The 19,999-nt window shown below is 38.1% G+C and overlaps 1 protein-coding gene across 1 annotated transcript in view; it reads left to right on the top strand.

Annotated features, from left to right (window-relative positions):
* Positions 1–15,821: 15,821 nt before the first annotated feature.
* smg6 (SMG6 nonsense mediated mRNA decay factor) overlaps positions 15,822–19,999 on the top strand; it is a 37,563-nt gene continuing 33,385 nt past the window's right edge. The window contains exons 1-2 of the mRNA XM_062046932.1: positions 15,822–15,998; positions 19,166–19,999. The exon at positions 19,166–19,999 is cut by the window's right edge and continues 1,258 nt beyond it. Coding sequence (XP_061902916.1) covers positions 15,830–15,998; positions 19,166–19,999 — 1,003 coding nt within the window. The 5' untranslated portion in view covers positions 15,822–15,829. The remainder of the gene's footprint in view (positions 15,999–19,165) is intronic.

Raw genomic sequence — 19,999 nt, 5'->3', positions numbered from 1 at the left:
TTGACTTTGTGAAACATTTTTTTGAGTGTGTGAAAAAAAGTTTTTGAGTTTGTGAGATATTTTTTTGAGTTTTCTGAGTTTTGTCAGTCATTTCACTCCATAAAGTACATCATGTGGAGTGAAATTACTGCAAAAATTCCACAAACGCAAAACAATGTTACACAAACTGAAAAATGTTTCACAAAATAAAAAAAAATCAGTTTGAGTTTGTGAAAAATGTTGAGTTTATGAAACATTTTTTTGAGTTTGTGAAATATTTTTGAGTTTGTGAAACATTTTTTTTAATTTGTGAAACTTTTTTTGTTTGTTTTGGCAGTCATTCCACTCCATAAAGTACATCATGTGGAGTGAAATTACCGCCAAAATTCCACAGACACAAAACAATGTTACACAAACTGAAAAATGTTTCACAAAATAAAACATTTTTTTGAGTTTGTGAAACATTCTTTTTGAGTTTGTGGGGAAAAAAAATTGAATTTATGAAAAAAAAAAATTTTGTTTGTGAAACATTTGTTTGAGTTTGTGGAACATTTTTGAGTTTATGGGGAAAAAAATTGAAATTAATGAAACATTTTTTGGAGCTATGAAAAAAAATGTAGTTTGTAAAACATTTTTTTGAGTTTGTGAAATATTTTTTTGACTTTGTGAAACATTTTTTTGAGTGTGTGAAAAAAAGTTTTTGAGTTTGTGAGATATTTTTTTGAGTTTTCTGAGTTTTGTCCGTCATTTCACTCCATAAAGTACATCCTGTGGAGTGAAATTACTGCAAAAATTCCACAAACGCAAAACAATGTTACACAAACTGAAAAATGTTTCACAAAATAAAAAAAAATCAGTTTGAGTTTGTGAAAAATGTTGAGTTTATGAAAAAAAAAATTGAGTTTGTGAAACATTTTTTTGAGTTTGTGGGCAGTAGTTTCACTCCATGCTGTAAAAAAAAATCATCAAGAAAGACTTGTATCACTTTTCACTTCCTGCTGGTTGTCATTGTTGGTCCTGTCACTCACACAATGAAGTGGACTACATATGAATAACATCATTGTTGTCGCTGTAAAGTCACAATTGTTGCATTGTGTAGCAGGTTGTGTACATTCATGTTGTTGTTGTCGTATCTTCTCCTCATCTTCCACTGGGATGCTGATCTTCTCACTTTACCAAATTAGACTCCACAGCACCCACACACACACCATCACACCTTGTCGTGTGTGTGTGTGCGTGTGTGTGTGTGTGTGTGCACACGTGATGTCAGATGAATCAGGGCCAAATTAGGTAGGCTTTAACACACACACACACACACACACACACACACACACACACACACACACACACACACACACACACACACACACACACACACACACTTCTAGTCATCAACAAGTTGCGATTGTTAACCTTTGGCTTCCTGCTTTGACAGGAAGTGACTTTATGGCGTTGTAAAGCTCCAATGTGCTCCTCCTCTTCCTCCTCATCTGTATTGGAAGAGAGGAGGAAGAAATGATCCACTCCTCTTTTTTCCTCCCATACTCTTCTTCTTCTTCTTCTTCTTCTTCTTAGTCTTGTGTCTCCTCGCAGCCGCCCACCTCCCCTTTTTCCCATTCTGACTCATACCCAAATCCCTGTGAGACACACACACACACACACACACACACACACACACACACACACACACACACACACACACACACACACACACACACACACACACACACACACACACACACACACACACACACACTTGTGTTTTCCCTGCCTCACACGACTCCCAATGCAAGCAGGAGAGAGGGGAGAACAAATGGGAGGATGAAGATGGAGATGTGGAGGAGAAGGAGAAGGAAGATGGAGTTAAAGTAGAAGACAAGGTGTTGGAAGATGGAGGTCAGACGAGGGGAGGAGGAAGAGGATGCAGGACAAGGAGGCGGAGAGGAGAACAATAAGAAGACGGAGGGATGAAGAGGGATGTAAGAATGGGGAGTGATGGAGAAGGATGAGGTGAAGAGATGGATGGATGAGGAGACAGGAAGTGAAGGAGGAGAAGATCCACAAGAAGGGTTGTGTCAAAAAAAGAAAAGGGGGAGTGGGTTGAAAAAGAAAAGAAAAGGAGTGTGTCAGAAAGAGAAAAGGAGGAGTGTCTCAGAAAAAGAAAAGGAGGAGTGTGTCAGAAAAAGAAAAGGAGGAGTGTGTCAGAAAGAGAAAAGGAGGAGTGTGTCAGAAAGAGAAAAGGAGGAGTGTGTCAGAAAGAGAAAAGGAGGAGTGTGTCAGAAAGAAAAGGAGTGTGTCAGAAAGAGAAAAGGAGGAGTGTGTCAGAAAAAGAAAAGGAGGAGTGTGTCAGAAAGAGAAAAGGAGGAGTGTGTCAGAAAGAGAAAAGGAGGAGTGTGTCAGAAAGAGAAAAGAAGGAGTGTGTCAGAAAGAAAAGGAGGAGTGTGTCAGAAAGAGAAAAAGAGGAGTGTGTCAGAAAGAGAAAAGGAGGAGTGTGTCAGAAAGAAAAGGAGGAGTGTGTCAGAAAGAGAAAAAGAGGAGTGTGTCAGAATGAGAAAAGGAGGAGTGTGTCAGAAAGACAACATGAGGAGTGTGTCAGAAAGAGAAAAAGAGGAGTGTCTCAGAAAGAAAAGGAGGAGTGTGTCAGAAAAGAAAAGGAGGAGTGTGTCAGAAAGACAAAAGGAGGAGTGTGTCAGAAAGAGAAAATAAGGAGTGTGTCAAAAAGAGAAAAGGAGGAGTGTGTCAGAAAGAGAAAAGAAGGAGTGTGTCAGAAAGAAAAGGGGGAGTGTGTCAGAAAGAGAAAAGGAGGAGTGTGTCAGAGAAAGAAAAAGAGTGTGTCAGAAAGAGAAAAGGAGGAGTGTGTCAAAAAGAGAAAAGGAGGAGTGTGTCAGAAAGAGAAAAGGAGGAGTGTGTCAGAAAGACAAAAGGATGAGTGTGTCAGAAAGAGAAAGGGAGGAGTGTGTCAGAAAGAGAAAAAGAGGAGTGTGTCAGAGAAAGAAAAAGAGGAGTGTGTCAGAAAGAGAAAAGAAGGAGTGTGTCAGAAAGACAAAAGGAGGAGTATGTCAGAAAGAGAAAAGGAGGAGTGTGTCAGAAAGACAAAAGGAGGAGTGTGTCAGAAAGACAAAAGGAGGAGTGTGTCAGAAAGAGAAAAGGAGGAGTGTGTCAGAAAGAGAAAAGGAGGAGTGTGTCAGAAAGAGAAAAGGAGGAGTGTGTCAGAAAGAGAAAAGGAGGAGTGTGTCAGAAAGAGAAAAAGAGGAGTGTGTCAGAAAGAGAAAAGGAGGAGTGTGTCAGAGAAAGAAAAAGAGGAGTGTGTCAGAAAGACAAAAAGAGGAGTGTGTCAGAAAGAGAAAAGGAGGAGTGTGTCAGAAAGAGAAAAGAAGGAGTGTGTCAGAAAGAGAAAAGGAGGAGTGTGTCAGAAAGAGAAAAGGAGGAGTGTGTCAGAAAGAGAAAAGGAGGAGTGTGTCAGAAAGAGAAAAGGAGGAGTGTGTCAGAAAGAGAAAAAGAGGAGTGTGTCAGAAAGAGAAAAGGAGGAGTGTGTCAGAGAAAGAAAAAGAGGAGTGTGTCAGAAAGACAAAAAGAGGAGTGTGTCAGAAAGAGAAAAGGAGGAGTGTGTCAGAAAGAGAAAAAGAGGAGTGTGTCAGAAAGAGAAAAGGAGGAGTGTGTCAGAAAGAAAAGGAGTGTGTCAGAAAGAGAAAAGGAGGAGTGTGTCAGAAAGAGAAAAAGAGGAGTGTGTCAGAAAGAGAAAAGGAGGAGTGTGTCAGAAAGAGAAAAGGAGGAGTGTGTCAGAAAGAAAAGGAGTGTGTCAGAAAGAGAAAAGGAGGAGTGTGTCAGAAAGAGAAAAGGAGGAGTGTGTCAGAAAGAGAAAAGGAGGAGTGTGTCAGAAAGACAAAAGGAGGAGTATGTCAGAAAGAGAAAAGGAGGAGTGTGTCAGAAAGACAAAAGGAGGAGTGTGTCAGAAAGACAAAAGGAGGAGTGTGTCAGAAAGAGAAAAGGAGGAGTGTGTCAGAAAGAGAAAAGGAGGAGTGTGTCAGAAAGAAAAGGAGTGTGTCAGAAAGAGAAAAGGAGGAGTGTGTCAGAAAGAGAAAAGGAGGAGTGTGTCAGAAAGAGAAAAGGAGGAGTGTGTCAGAAAGAAAAGGAGTGTGTCAGAAAGAGAAAAGGAGGAGTGTGTCAGAAAGAGAAAAAGAGGAGTGTGTCAGAAAGAGAAAAGGAGGAGTGTGTCAGAAAGAGAAAAGGAGGAGTGTGTCAGAAAGAAAAGGAGTGTGTCAGAAAGAGAAAAGGAGGAGTGTGTCAGAAAGAGAAAAAGAGGAGTGTGTCAGAATGAGAAAAGGAGGAGTGTGTCAGAAAGACAACATGAGGAGTGTGTCAGAAAGAGAAAAGGAGGAGTGTGTCAGAAAGAGAAAAAGAGGAGTGTCTCAGAAAGAAAAGGAGGAGTGTGTCAGAAAAGAAAAGGAGGAGTGTGTCAGAAAGACAAAAGGAGGAGTGTGTCAGAAAGAGAAAATAAGGAGTGTGTCAAAAAGAGAAAAGGAGGAGTGTGTCAGAAAGAGAAAAGAAGGAGTGTGTCAGAAAGAAAAGGGGGAGTGTGTCAGAAAGAGAAAAGGAGGAGTGTGTCAGAGAAAGAAAAAGAGTGTGTCAGAAAGAGAAAAGGAGGAGTGTGTCAAAAAGAGAAAAGGAGGAGTGTGTCAGAAAGAGAAAAGGAGGAGTGTGTCAGAAAGACAAAAGGATGAGTGTGTCAGAAAGAGAAAGGGAGGAGTGTGTCAGAAAGAGAAAAAGAGGAGTGTGTCAGAGAAAGAAAAAGAGGAGTGTGTCAGAAAGAGAAAAGAAGGAGTGTGTCAGAAAGACAAAAGGAGGAGTATGTCAGAAAGAGAAAAGGAGGAGTGTGTCAGAAAGACAAAAGGAGGAGTGTGTCAGAAAGACAAAAGGAGGAGTGTGTCAGAAAGAGAAAAGGAGGAGTCTGTCAGAAAGAGAAAAGGAGGAGTGTGTCAGAAAGAGAAAAGGAGGAGTGTGTCAGAAAGAGAAAAGGAGGAGTGTGTCAGAAAGAAAAGGAGTGTGTCAGAAAGAGAAAAGGAGGAGTGTGTCAGAAAGAGAAAAGGAGGAGTGTGTCAGAAAGAAAAGGAGTGTGTCAGAAAGAGAAAAGGAGGAGTGTGTCAGAAAGAGAAAAGGAGGAGTGTGTCAGAAAGAGAAAAGGAGGAGTGTGTCAGAAAGAAAAGGAGTGTGTCAGAAAGAGAAAAGGAGGAGTGTGTCAGAAAGAGAAAAAGAGGAGTGTGTCAGAAAGAGAAAAGGAGGAGTGTGTCAGAAAGAGAAAAGGAGGAGTGTGTCAGAAAGAAAAGGAGTGTGTCAGAAAGAGAAAAGGAGGAGTGTGTCAGAAAGAGAAAAGGAGGAGTGTGTCAGAAAGAGAAAAGGAGGAGTGTGTCAGAAAGACAAAAGGAGGAGTATGTCAGAAAGAGAAAAGGAGGAGTGTGTCAGAAAGACAAAAGGAGGAGTGTGTCAGAAAGACAAAAGGAGGAGTGTGTCAGAAAGAGAAAAGGAGGAGTGTGTCAGAAAGAGAAAAGGAGGAGTGTGTCAGAAAGAAAAGGAGTGTGTCAGAAAGAGAAAAGGAGGAGTGTGTCAGAAAGAGAAAAGGAGGAGTGTGTCAGAAAGAGAAAAGGAGGAGTGTGTCAGAAAGAAAAGGAGTGTGTCAGAAAGAGAAAAGGAGGAGTGTGTCAGAAAGAGAAAAAGAGGAGTGTGTCAGAAAGAGAAAAGGAGGAGTGTGTCAGAAAGAGAAAAGGAGGAGTGTGTCAGAAAGAGAAAAGGAGGAGTGTGTCAGAAAGAGAAAAGGAGGAGTGTGTCAGAAAGAGAAAAGGAGGAGTGTGTCAGAAAGACAAAAGGAGGAGTATGTCAGAAAGAGAAAAGGAGGAGTGTGTCAGAAAGACAAAAGGAGGAGTGTGTCAGAAAGACAAAAGGAGGAGTGTGTCAGAAAGAGAAAAGGAGGAGTGTGTCAGAAAGAGAAAAGGAGGAGTGTGTCAGAAAGAGAAAAGGAGGAGTGTGTCAGAAAGAGAAAAGGAGGAGTGTGTCAGAAAGAAAAGGAGTGTGTCAGAAAGAGAAAAGGAGGAGTGTGTCAGAAAGAGAAAAGGAGTGTGTCAGAAAGAAAAGGAGTGTGTCAGAAAGACAAAAGGAGGAGTGTGTCAGAAAGAGAAAAGGAGGAGTGTGTCAGAAAGAGAAAAGGAGGAGTGTGTCAGAAAGAAAAGGAGTGTGTCAGAAAGAGAAAAGGAGGAGTGTGTCAGAAAGAGAAAAAGAGGAGTGTGTCAGAAAGAGAAAAGGAGGAGTGTGTCAGAAAGAGAAAAGGAGGAGTGTGTCAGAAAGAAAAGGAGTGTGTCAGAAAGAGAAAAGGAGGAGTGTGTCAGAAAGAGAAAAGGAGGAGTGTGTCAGAAAGAGAAAAGGAGGAGTGTGTCAGAAAGAGAAAAGGAGGAGTGTGTCAGAAAGAGAAAAGGAGGAGTGTGTCAGAAAGAGAAAAGGAGGAGTGTGTCAGAAAGAGAAAAGGAGGAGTGTGTCAGAAAGAGAAAAGGAGGAGTGTGTCAGAAAGAGAAAAGGAGGAGTGTGTCAGAAGAGGAGAAAGTAGGCGGGTGAATCCCTCTCCTCCCCCGCGTGGTTCTCTCCACATCGTGTCTGTGCTCGTCTCGCCCCCACACTGTGAGGGAGGAGGTATCAAACCCACGCACTGACGCAGCCACACACACACACACGCACACACACACGCACGCACACACAAACACACGCACACGCACGCACACACACACACACACGCACACACACACGCACACACACACACACACACACACACACGCATATTTTTGCAAAGTCATCCAAGTGTCCCCCTCACACACACACACACACACACACACACACACACACACACACACACGCTGCTGTGTGGTGCAAGGTCATGTGATCAGCAAACATGTTTAGAACTGGTTGCTAAGTTGAATAATAAAAAAGTAGGGTGGTACTAATGAGTTAAAAGCGGTACTATACTGCTTCTGAAAAATACCTGTACTTTTCCCCCCGTACGAGCACACGGTGTACTTGCAAGCAAACATACCTTGAAAATCTTTTTTTTCTCTTGAAAATCAACTTTTACCTTGAAAATCTTTTTTTGTCATGAAAATCAACTTTTACCTTGAAAAAAAAATTTTTTCTTGAAAATAATTTTTTTTTTTGAAAATAATTGTTTTCCTTGAAAATAATTTTTTTCCTTGAAAATCAACTTTTACCTTGAAAATATTTTTTTTTTCTTGAAAATCAACTTTCACCTTGAAAATAATTTTTTGTCTTGAAAATAATTTCTTTTCCTTGAAAATAATTTTTTGTCTTGAAAATAATTTTTTTCCTGGAAAATAATTTTTTGTCATGAAAATCAACTTTTACCTTGAAAATCTTTTTTTTTTCTTAAAAATCAACTTTTACCTTGAAAATCTTTTTTTTGTCTTGAAAATCAATTTTTTTCCTGGAAAATAATTTTTTATCATGAAAATCAACTTTTACCTTGAAAATCTTTTTTTTTTCTTAAAAATCAACTTTTACCTTGAAAATCTTTTTTTTGTCTTGAAATTTTTTTTTTCCTTGAAAATCATTTTTTCTCTTGAAAATTATTTTTTTACTTTGAAAATCATTTTTCGCCATGATTATCAACTTTTACGTTGAAAATCATTTTTTTTCTGGAAAATAAATACATCTTTTTTTTTTTTCTTGAAAATCAACTTTTACCTTGAACATCTTTTTTTTTGTCTTGAAAATCATTTTTTGTCATGAAAATCATTTTTTTCCTTGAAAATTATTTTTTGTCATGAAAATCAACTTTTACCTTGAAATTTTTTTTCTTTCTTAAAAAAATAAACTTTTACCTTGAAAATCATTTTTTTTCCTTGAAAATCATTTTTTCTCTTGAAAATGTTTTTTTTCCTTGAAAATCAACTTTTACCTTGAAAATATTTTTTTTTCTTGAAAATCAACTTTCACCTTGAAAATAATTTTTTGTCTTGAAAATAATTTTTTTTCCTTGAAAATAATTTTTTGTCTTGAAAATAATTTTTTTTCCTTAAAAATAATTTTTTGTCTTGAAAATAATTTTTTTCCTGGAAAATAATTTTTTGTCATGAAAATCAACTTTTACCTTGAAAATCTTTTTTTTTGTCTTGAGAATCATTTTTTGTCTTGAAAATCATTTTTTGTCATGAAAATCATTTTTTTCCTTGAAAATTATTTTTTGTCATGAAAATCAACTTTTACCTTGAAATTTTTTTTCTTTCTTAAAAAAATAAACTTTTACCTTGAAAATCATTTTTTCTCTTGAAAACATTTTTTTTCCTTGAAAATCATTTTTTTCCTTGAAAATCAACTTTTACCTTGAAAATATATGTTTTTTCTTGAAAATCAACTTTCACCTTGAAAATCATTTTTTTCCTTGAAAATCATTTTTTGTCTTGAAAATAATTTTTTTCCCAGAAAATCATTTCTTGTCAGGAAAATCAACTTTTACCTTGAAAATTTTTTTTTTCCCTTGAAAATCATTTTTTCACTTGAAATTTTTTTTTTTCTTTGAAAATCATTTTTCGTCATGAATATCAACTTTTACGTTGAAAATCATTTTTTTTCTTGAAAATCTTTATTTTTTCTTGAAAATCAACTTTTACCTTGAAAATCATTTTTTTGTCTTGAAAATCAATTTTTTTCCTGGAAAATAATTTTTTATCATGAAAATCAACTTTTACCTTGAAAATCTTTTTTTTTTCTTAAAAATCAACTTTTACCTTGAAAATCTTTTTTTGTCTTGAAATTTTTTTTTCCTTGAAAATCATTTTTTCTCTTGAAAATTATTTTTTACTTTGAAAATCATTTTTCGCCATGATTATCAACTTTTACGTTGAAAATCATTTTTTTTCTGGAAAATAAATACATCTTTTTTTTTTCTTGAAAATCAACTTTTACCTTGAACATCTTTTTTTTTGTCTTGAAAATCATTTTTTGTCATGAAAATCATTTTTTTCCTTGAAAATTATTTTTTGTCATGAAAATCAACTTTTACCTTGAAATTTTTTTCTTTCTTAAAAAAATAAACTTTTACCTTGAAAATCATTTTTTTTCCTTGAAAATCATTTTTTCTCTTGAAAATGTTTTTTTTCCTTGAAAATCAACTTTTACCTTGAAAATATATTTTTTTTCTTGAAAATCAACTTTCACCTTGAAAATAATTTTTTGTCTTGAAAATAATTTTTTTCCCTTGAAAATAATTTTTTGTCTTGAAAATAACTTTTTTTCCTTAAAAATAATTTTTTGTCTTGAAAATAATTTTTTTCCTGGAAAATAATTTTGTCATGAAGATCAACTTTTACCTTGAAAATCTTTTTTTTCTTCTTAAAAATCAACTTTTACCTTGAAAATCTTTTTTTGTTTTGAAAATCATTTTTTGTCTTGAAATTTTTTTTTTCCTTGAAAATCATTTTTTCTCTTGAAAATTATTTTTTACTTTGAAAATCATTTTTCGCCATGATTATCAACTTTTACGTTGAAAATCTTTTTTTTTCTTGAAAATAAATACATCGTTTTTTTTTCTTGAAAATCAACTTTTACCTTGAAAATCTTTTTTTTTGTCTTGAAAATCATTTTTTGTCTTGAAAATCATTTTTTGTCATGAAAATCATTTTTTTCCTTGAAAATTATTTTTTGTCATGAAATCAACTTTTACCTTGAAATGTTTTTTCTTTCTTAAAAAAATAAACTTTTACCTTGAAAATCATTTTCTTTCCTTGAAATCATTTTTTCTCTTGAAAACTTTTTTTTTCCTTGAAAATAATTTTTTTCCTTGAAAATCAACTTTTACCTTGAAAATATATATTTTTTCTTGAAATCAACTTTCACCTTGAAAATAATTTTTTGTCTTGAAAATAATTTTTTTTCCTTGAAAATCATTTTTTGTCCTGAAAATCATTTTTTTTCCCGGAAAGTCATTTCTTGTCAGGAAAATCAACTTTTACCTTGAAAATCTTTTTTGTCTTGAAAATCATTTTTGTCTTGAACATTTTTTTTTTCCTTGAAAATCATTTTTTCTCTTGAAAATTTTTTTTTTCTTTGAAAATCATTTTTCGTCATGAATATCAACTTTTACGTTGAAAATCATTTTTTTTCTTGAAAATCTTTATTTTTTCTTGAAAATCAACTTTTACCTTGAAAATCATTTTTTGTCTTGAAAATCAACTTTTACCTTGAAAATACTTTTCCTTCTTGATGTCTCAAGAAGGCTAGAAATACAAGAAGACACACACACACACACACACACACACACACACACACACACACACACACACACACACACACACACACGGGGGCTGTATAGCTCGGTTGGTAGAGTGGCCGTGCCAGCAACTTGAGGGTTCCAGGTTCGATCCCCGCTTCTGCCATCCAAGCCACTGCCGTTGTGCAAGACACTTTACCCACCTGCTCCCAGTGCCACCCACACTGCTTTAAATGTCACTTACATATTGGCTTTCACTATGTAAAGCGCCTTGAGTCACTAGAGAAAAGCGCTATATAAATATAATTCATTTCACACACACACACATTTTTCCTCTCATGCTGTAAAGCTGCATTGACAACAAATCGTCCCACTTTTGACTCCTCTGCCAACTCCCTGCTCCAGTCATGTCACGTCCCAGTGTGGGCGTGGGTGTAGGTGGGGGAGGAGGGGGGTGATTGGGTCGGTGAAACCCCTCCTGTGAAGAGATTCACCTGCAAAAAAAAGTAGCCCCAGCCGCCCACGCATCTCTCATCTGTATTCACGGGCTCTCTCCTCCTCGCATCCTCGCCTCCCTCCTTGCCTCCTTCCCTCCCCCACTCTGTCCTTGCGTGTCTCTTCTCATCCTGCATTGCTCCACCTGCAGTGTGCTGCGGCACCGACACACTTACGCAAGGGGGGGGGAAGACACACGCCCACCACTTCCGGCGTGTCACCCCCCTCACACACACACACACGCACACACACACACACACACACACACACACACACACACTCACACACACACACACCCACTCACACACACACATTCTTGTATTTGTTACCTTCCTGAGACCTCTGAAAGGGACAAGCGGTAGAAAAAATGGATGGATGGACATACTATGCAAATATAAAAAAAGCTTGTTGTGAAAAATGAGTTGGAATTTCACAAGAAAAAGGTCACAATTTCACAAGAAAAACTTAGAATTTTGGCAGTATTACAATAAAAGTCGTCATTTTACTCAACGCAAGTCAAAATGTTACAAGAAAAACGGAACATTTGTGCGATATTATGATAAAAGTTGGAGTTTTACTCAATGGCAGTCGCAGTTTTACAAGAAAAGCTTAACATGTTGGCAATTTTATGAAAGGAGTCGTATTTTTACTCGACAGAAGTCACAATTTTACAAGAAAACTTTAAAATGTTGGCAGTGTTGTAACAATAATCGGAATTTTACTTGGCACAATTATGACAAAAGTCATCATTTTACTCCTAAAATGTCACTATTTTACAAAAACAACAAAAAAAAACAGCAATATTGTGATAAAAGTCAGAATTGTATATGACAGATGTCACCATTTTGCATTAAAAAGTAATCATTTTACGAGATAATACTGCAATATTACAGAAACACAAAGAATATGAGGAAAGAAAAAAGTCGATACATTGTGAGAAAAAGACTGCTTTTATTTTTATTTTTATTTTTTTGTCTGCAATTGGTTTTTAATCTTCATTATTTACTTCAAGTTATTACAGTATGTCTCTATATGCATATATATATATATATATATATATATATTTTTTTTTTTTTAAATTAATTTTGGCCAAAGGGGAATCGTTTCAATATCTTACACACACTGGCCAGAGGGGGAGCACTTCAAATGTTTACACACACTTGTTATTCCATATGTTGACCAGAGGGGGAGCACTTATAAAACCGACACACAGTCAATTTGAAAAATCCCTCCTTTTCGGGGATGAACAGGGAAGTCCTTTAGCTGCCGTCTTGTTTTTATCATACACCTGGCAATGTTTACTTTTGTATGCACATTAAATCAACAACAAAAAAAATCCTGACTTTGGAGCAATGTTCACGGACTCTAGTATTTTCTCTATTAGACGCAATGTTATCGGGACCATGATTTATGTCATCACTTGTTCACACCTCCTCATATGGAAGATACTTTTCCTTCTTCATGTCTCAAGAAAGCTAGAAATACAAGAACACACACACACACACACACGACCGGCTATAACGTTCAAAGGAGCATGTTTAGTATTATGCACTGACATGGCTTCTAATGAGTTAAATATGTATTTACTGACATGATCACGTCCTGATTGTTATTCCACACCTGAACACTTCAGTGACGTGATGAAGGAGTGGAAGACATGTTTTGTTGAAAGAGTGACTGGCCCTTTAATTTGCTGTTGCTAGGGAAATGAAGATGTTTACTGGGACGGTGTGTGTGTCTATGTGTGAGTATGTGTGTGTGTGTGTGTGTGGGGGGGGGGGGGGGACTCTTCATGTCCTCCACGCATATATACCTTGAGTCACGAGTGTGTGTCTGCAGTAAGCTAACGAGTCGAGTCGTTTCAACGACTATTTTAAGTGAACCGATTTCCAGTTGTGAGCCGGTCTCGCATGGAGAGAGAGATGGTTCCAGAGTTTGGGAGCCGCAACAGAGATGGCCCTGTCCCCTCCGAGCTTGCGCTTTGATTTGGGTACTTCCAGGATCAGCCGATCAGCTGACCTGAGGGAGTGGGTGGGGGCATAGAGGTGGAGCGGCTCAGAGAGGTAAGGTGGTGCACGACCACAGAAGGATTTAAAAACGAGTAAAATCATTTTAAAATGGACTCTAAAAGACACAGGCAGCCAGTGGAGGGAGGCTAAAACAGAAAAAAGTCTTTATTATTATTTTTTTTTTAAATAAAATATATATATAATTTATATATAAAAAAATATGTATATATATATATATATATTATTTATTTTTTATTTTTTTACAGAGCCCCTAAAGGGGGAAAAAAAAATTGTTTATTATTTTTTTTAATTTTTTTAAATTTTTTAGACATGCATCCGTGCGCACGAGAAACTATCTCACACGCACGAGATACATGTCTAAAAAAAAAAATATATGTATAAATTATAAAAAAAAATTTTTTAGAACTGTATAAAAAGTTTTCCGTGCGCACAAGATACATGTCTAAAAAAATTAAACAAATACAAAAATTATAAAAAAATGTATTTCCCCCATGTCCCTTTAGGGCAGACCTGGGCATTCTGCGGCCCGCGGGCCACATCCGGCCCTTTGTGCGTCCCTGTCCGGCCCGCGTGAGGCCAATTATAAATTACAAAATAAATTTAAAAAAGTATCTATGTCGAGTGTGCAATACAACGGTGCTGCTTTTGTTTTGAAAATCGTTATTTGTATTGCTTCCGTGTGGACGTGTGCGTGTGCGTGATTGTGAGTGAATGTGAACAGCTGCGATCACAAATTACAAAATAAAGTTGAAAAAACATCTATGTCGTGCGCGCAATACAACTGTGCTGCTTTTATTTTGAAAAGTATTATTTATGGCCGTGTGTAACCAGCGAGTGAAGGTGCACATGCAGCGACAAGTGATGCACGGTTTACACCCGAGACGCTAAAAAGAGAAAAGTTGATGAGGAATGGCGTGTTTTCAACAAGACATGGACTGCCAAGCAACGTTCCCTCTAAGGTGCGTGCCTGCGCAATTGCGCACTGCTCAAGCGTCCTCTGCGCACAGCAAATATATGCCGCGCACCAAATCAAATCCCATCTGAATTCTAAACAAAATAAACACATTTATTCTATGTAATTTTGCAATGCAACTTTGAGTGACAGTGACAACAAGCGGCCCTAACGGTGTTCGTCAACACCGTTCATATGAACACCGTTCATATGAACACCGTTCAGTTATTGTAACGTCTATCGAGATGCTTCGAGGACAGGAATTATATCGATCACTTTATTGAGCAAAACTGTTTACATTCGGACATAACCACACCAAAAACATGAGTAAAACACTTCTATCTCGAAAAACTAGTCATTTTCTGCCGTACAAACCAGGCCAAAACCAACTTGTCATCTGTCACCAACACGCATAGCACTAAACCACTGGTGCGTTTATGGCCACACAAAAAGTCGGACAACTCAAAAACCACACAAAGTTACATTATGACTCCTCAGTCATACGTGTGCTTATTTTACTGTCATTTATTATTATTGTTAATTTATTTATATTAGTCATGGAATGCTGTTACACACACTATGTTGAAGTATTACTTTTATTATTAATTATTATTATTATTATTATTATTATTATTTATCTTACGGTATATATCAAAAATAATATTGAGCAAAATTTAATTGAAATATTGTCGATGTGGCCCTCCAGCAGTGGTCGGGTAGCTCATGCGGCCCCCGGTAACAATTATTTGCCCACCCCTGCTTTAGGGGCTCCGTAGAAAATAATTTTTTGTCTTGAAAATATTTTTTTTCCTTGAAAATAATTTCTTGTCATGAAAATCAACTTTTACCTTGAAAATATGTTTTTTTTCTTAAAAATCAACTTTTACCTTGAAAATATTTTTTTGGTGAAGAGTGAAGGACTCAAACACTCTTTTCTTCACTTCAACTCATGAATGGCAAACAATTATTCAAGTAAAAAAAAGATTTGTAAGTAAGGAAAAAATATTTTCTAACAGTAAAAAAACAAAAACAGTTTTCTCCATTAAAATAAAATGATTCTTAATGTAAACATTTTTATTTGTTTTATTTTTTTATTTTTATTTTCAACTTTTACCTTGAAAATCTTTTTTTTTTTTTTTAAATCAACTTTTACCTTGAAAATAATTTATTGTCATGAAAATCAACTTTTACCTTGAAAATCATTTTTTGTCTGGAAAATAATTTTTTTCGAAGAATGAAGGACTCCTCAAACACTCTTTTCTTCACTTCAACTCATGATTGGCAAACAATTATTCAAGTAAAAAAAAGATTTGTAAGTAAAAAAAACATGTTCTAACAGTAAAAACAAAACAAAACAGTTTTCTCCATTAAAATAAAAAGATTATTAATGTAAAAAAGTTTTTTTCAATTTATTTATTTTTTATTTTTTTATACTTTGTAGCACTTTGAGATTTTAACAAATGTAAATTGCGTTACAAATGTAATTATTATTATTATTATTTATTACTTTGAGACAAGAGCTATAGTGATGCATGCTTGGTTATGCTTTGAATTCCATCCATCCATACATCCATCTTCTTCCGCTTATCCGAGACCGGGTCGCGGGGGCAGCAGCCTAAGCAGGGAAACCCGGACATCCCTCTCCCCAGCCACTTCGTCCAGCTCCTCCCGGGGGATCCCGAGGCGTTCCCAGGCCAGCCGGGAGACATAGTCTTCCCAACGTGTCCTGGGTCTTCCCCGCGGCCTCCTACCGGTCGGACGTGCCCTATCCAACAATTGCGAGAACAACTTTTTATATTCGTCAATATCGGCTGCTGAGTTTCATTTTTTTATGTTTTCTGCTGGCGGTGTGCCTCGAGATTTTTTTCAATGAAAAAAATGTGCCTCGGCTCAGAAAAGGTTTGAAAAATACTGACTAAAAGATCCGATCGTTCGCAAACGTCACATCTCCAGGGCTCAATTCTGATATCTAGCGGCTTGCAAAAAAAGAACTAAAGCACACCGACTCCACGTAGTAACATTCTATTCACTCCAAATATATTGACGAAACGAGTCTGTTGTTTATTTTTGCAAATGTGTGCGACAATGACGGCGAAGTGTTGCTTTTCGAGCATGGGCGGACGTCATTGTGTTTTGCTCCCGCGCGGCTTCCGTCCTTGTTATGTTTTGTGGGCAGTCCTATCCAAGATGGCGGAGCAGCTGGACAGAGTCAGGATCTCAGCCGCAGAACTTCGAGCTGAGGCGTCCAACAAACCTTCTGACACCGGCGACTCGTGCAAAGGTGAGACGCCACGACAAGACGTTAGATGTAAAGTTAGTAACTAACACTCATAACGGACGGTGCGGCTTAATGTACACAAGCGGCTAATGTTTGCTAGCTAAGTTAGCGCTGTGATCCCGCGCGGTCTCTTTTAAACGTCGCCCACCAACACCACGCCAACTTATACTACGACAAATAACACAAACTAACCTTTCGTGTACATGTTGACACTTTAAATGATAGTGCGGTTAATTCTGACTTATTTATTCGGCGAACTGTATTGACATGTCTTAGTGTGCTACTCGGATGACGTCACACGGACGCCAGCGCCTCAGTAAGGAAAGTCGCTATTGGCTGTCCTAAAAGTCGCTAGAAGTTGCTATATGACGTCATCAGAAGTGCTTAAGTGTTGAGTTAAAGTACCCACGATTGTCACACACACACACACACTAGGTGTGACGAAATTATTCTCTGGATCAGTGTTTTTCAACCACTGTGCCGCGGCGCACAATCAATCAATGTTTACTTATATAGCCCTAAATCACGAGTGTCTCAAAAGGCTGCACAAGCCACAACGACATCCTCGGCTCAGATCCCACATCAACATAATAGTGTGAGAGTCCAGTCCATAGTGGATCTAGCATAATAGTGTGAGAGTCCAGTCCATAGTGGATCTAACATAATAGTGTGAGTCCAGTCTATAGTGGATCTAACATAATAGTGTGAGTCCAGTCCATAGTGGATCTAACATAATAGTGTGAGTCCAGTCCATAGTGTATCTAACATAATAGTGTGAGAGTCCAGTCCATAGTGGATCTAACATAATAGTGTGAGTCCAGTCTATAGTGGATCTAACATAATAGTGAGAGTCCAGTCCATAGTGGATCTAACATAATAGTGTGAGTCCAGTCTATAGTGGATCTAACATAATAGTGTGAGTCCAGTCTATAGTGGATCTAACATAATAGTGTGAGTCCAGTCCATAGTGGATCTAACATAATAGTGTGAGAGTCCAGTCCATAGTGGATCTAACATAATAGTGTGAGAGTCCAGTCCATAGTGGATCTAACATAATAGTGTGAGTCCAGTCTATAGTGGATCTAACATAATAGTGTGAGTCCAGTCCATAGTGGATCTAACATAATAGTGTGAGAGTCCAGTCCATAGTGGATCTAACATAATAGTGTGAGAGTCCAGTCCATAGTGGATCTAACATAATAGTGTGAGAGTCCAGTCCATAGTGGATCTAACATAATAGTGTGAGAGTCCAGTCCATAGTGGATCTAACATAATATTGTGAGAGTCCAGTCCGTAGTGGATCTAACATAATAGTGTGAGAGTCCAGTCCATAGTGGATCTAACATAATAGTGTGAGAGTCCAGTCCATAGTGGATCTAGCATAATAGTGTGAGAGTCCAGTCCATAGTGGGTCTAACATAATAGTGTGAGAGTCCAGTCCAAAGTGGATCTAACATAATAGTGTGAGAGTCCAGTCCAAAGTGGATCTAACATAATAGTGTGAGTCCAGTCCATAGTGGATCTGACATAATAGTGTGAGAGTCCAGTCCATAGTGGATCTAACATAATAGTGTGAGTCCAGTCCATAGTGGATCTAACATAATAGTGTGAGTCCAGTCCATAGTGGATCTAACATAATAGTGAGAGAGTCCAGTCCATAGTGGATCTAACATAATATTGTGAGAGTCCAGTCCATAGTGGATCTAACATAATAGTGTGAGAGTCCAGTCCATAGTGGATCTAACATAATAGTGTGTGAGAGTCCAGTCCATAGTGGATCTAACATAATAGTGTGAGAGTCCAGTCCATAGTGGATCTAACAAAATATTGTGAGAGTCCAGTCCATAGTGGATCTAACATAATATTGTGAGAGTCCAGTCCATAGTGGATCTAGCATAATATAGTGAGAGTCCAGTCCATAGTGGATCTAACATAATAGTGTGAGAGTCCAGTCCATAGTGGATCTAACATAATAGTGAGAGAGTCCAGTCCATAGTGGATCTAACATAATAGTGAGAGAGTCCAGTCCATAGTGGATCTAACATAATAGTGTGAGAGTCCAGTCCATAGTGGATCTAACATAATAGTGTGAGAGTCCAGTCCATAGTGGATCTAACATAATAGTGTGTGAGAGTCCAGTCCATAGTGGATCTAACATAATAGTGTGAGAGTCCAGTCCATAGTGGATCTAACAAAATATTGTGAGAGTCCAGTCCATAGTGGATCTAACATAATATTGTGAGAGTCCAGTCCATAGTGGATCTAGCATAATATAGTGAGAGTCCAGTCCATAGTGGATCTAACATAATAGTGTGAGAGTCCAGTCCATAGTGGATCTAACATAATAGTGTGAGAGTCCAGTCCATAGTGGATCTAACATAATAGTGTGAGAGTCCAGTCCATAGTGGATCTAACATTATAGTGTGAGAGTCCAGTCCATAGTGGATCTAACATAATAGTGTGAGAGTCCAGTCCATAGCGGATCTAACATAATAGTGAGAGTCCAGTCCATAGACGTGTGTTTGGGGGTCATTGTCCTGTTGGAACACCCAACTGCGCCCAAGACCCAACCTCCGGGCTGATGATTTTAGCTTGTCCTGAATAATTTGGAGGTAATCCTCCTTTTTCATTGTCCCATTTACTCTCTGTAAAGCAGCAGTTCCATTGGCAGCAAAACAGGCCCAGAGCATAGTACTACCACCACCATGCTTGACGGTAGGGATGGTGTTCCGGGGATTATAGGCCTCACCTTTTCTCCTCCAAACATATTGCTGGGTATTGTGGCCAGAAAGCTCCATTTTTGTTTCATCTGACATCACATGGACAAAGATAAGACCTTCTGGAAGAAAGTTCTGTGGTCAGATGAAACAAAAATGGAGCTGTTTGCTCACATTTTCAGTAGACCCATAATAAATTCCATAAAATAAGCAAACTTCATGAATGTTTTTTGTGACCAACAAGTATGTGCTCCAATCACTGTATCACAAAAAAATAAGAGTTGTAAAAATGATTGGAAAGTCAAGACAGCCATCACATGATGTTCTTTACAGGTGTATGTACACTGTATATTGATATCCAGCCAAAATACATCAGGATATGAGTTTTGGTCCATATCTCCCTGCCCTACTTTTAAAGCCCTGTTACACCCTCTTTTTGTGTTATTTGATCAGAGAACTGTCCCACGGGCAAGAAGTCCTGGCGGCATCCTGACGTGAAACGTTATCAGCGAGTACCTGGACAGGGACGACATCGTCGTGAAAGTGAAGAGGCAGAAACTGCTCCAAGTGACCGTGGACCCCGGATCTCCGACTCACAAGGCTTGAACCAAAGAACAAAACCAAAGAACACCAAAAAAAGCCTCCCTGCTTCGGGGAGATCGGATTGCACAGAGGCTGCCATGAGTGCGGGTGAAAGACCCGACGGGAGGCTAAAAAGTGACGGTGGTAGTGCTGTGAATTGCAAAGGGGATGCCTGCCCTCAGCTTAAAACCGAGGACCCCAGGGACAAAGACTTTGGTCAAAATGACCGGGAAGGCCTGGAACTTGCGGGTGCTGCTAAGCCAAGGAAAGCCCGCAAGCCTGACCGTGAATTTTATCAGCCTGGAAGTCGCAAAAACGTACAGGGAAAAGACAGCGGAGCGGGGAATAATAAAGAAGTTAAAGGTACCCAGGAAACCGTGAAGTTGGCTAAACCCAATGAGAGTAGCAAAGATGGCGGAAGAACTCCCTCTGATGCTGCAGTGGACAGTCTCGCGAGTCAAACGGAGAAACTCAGCGTCAAAGGAAAGGCTAAAGGCAGCGACGAAGCGGGCGGCAGGAAAGGGAAGACAGCCGACAAGGAAAGAAGAGAGCAGGGCGGTGGGACCAAAGATGAGGAGGGAGAGAAGAAGCGAAACCGCAGGAGGAGAGGAAGCGACAAGGAGAGGAATCAAGAGTGCAGGAGAGGAGAGGATGGCGGTGTGAGAGCGGAGAGGGGAAACCAGCACGAGAGAACCGAAGCTGAGC

This window comes from Entelurus aequoreus, linkage group LG05 (genome assembly GCF_033978785.1).
Source record: "Entelurus aequoreus isolate RoL-2023_Sb linkage group LG05, RoL_Eaeq_v1.1, whole genome shotgun sequence".
In the NCBI taxonomy this organism is placed as follows: Eukaryota; Metazoa; Chordata; class Actinopteri; order Syngnathiformes; family Syngnathidae; genus Entelurus; species Entelurus aequoreus.
This window is presented reverse-complemented; position numbering and strand designations above follow the sequence as displayed.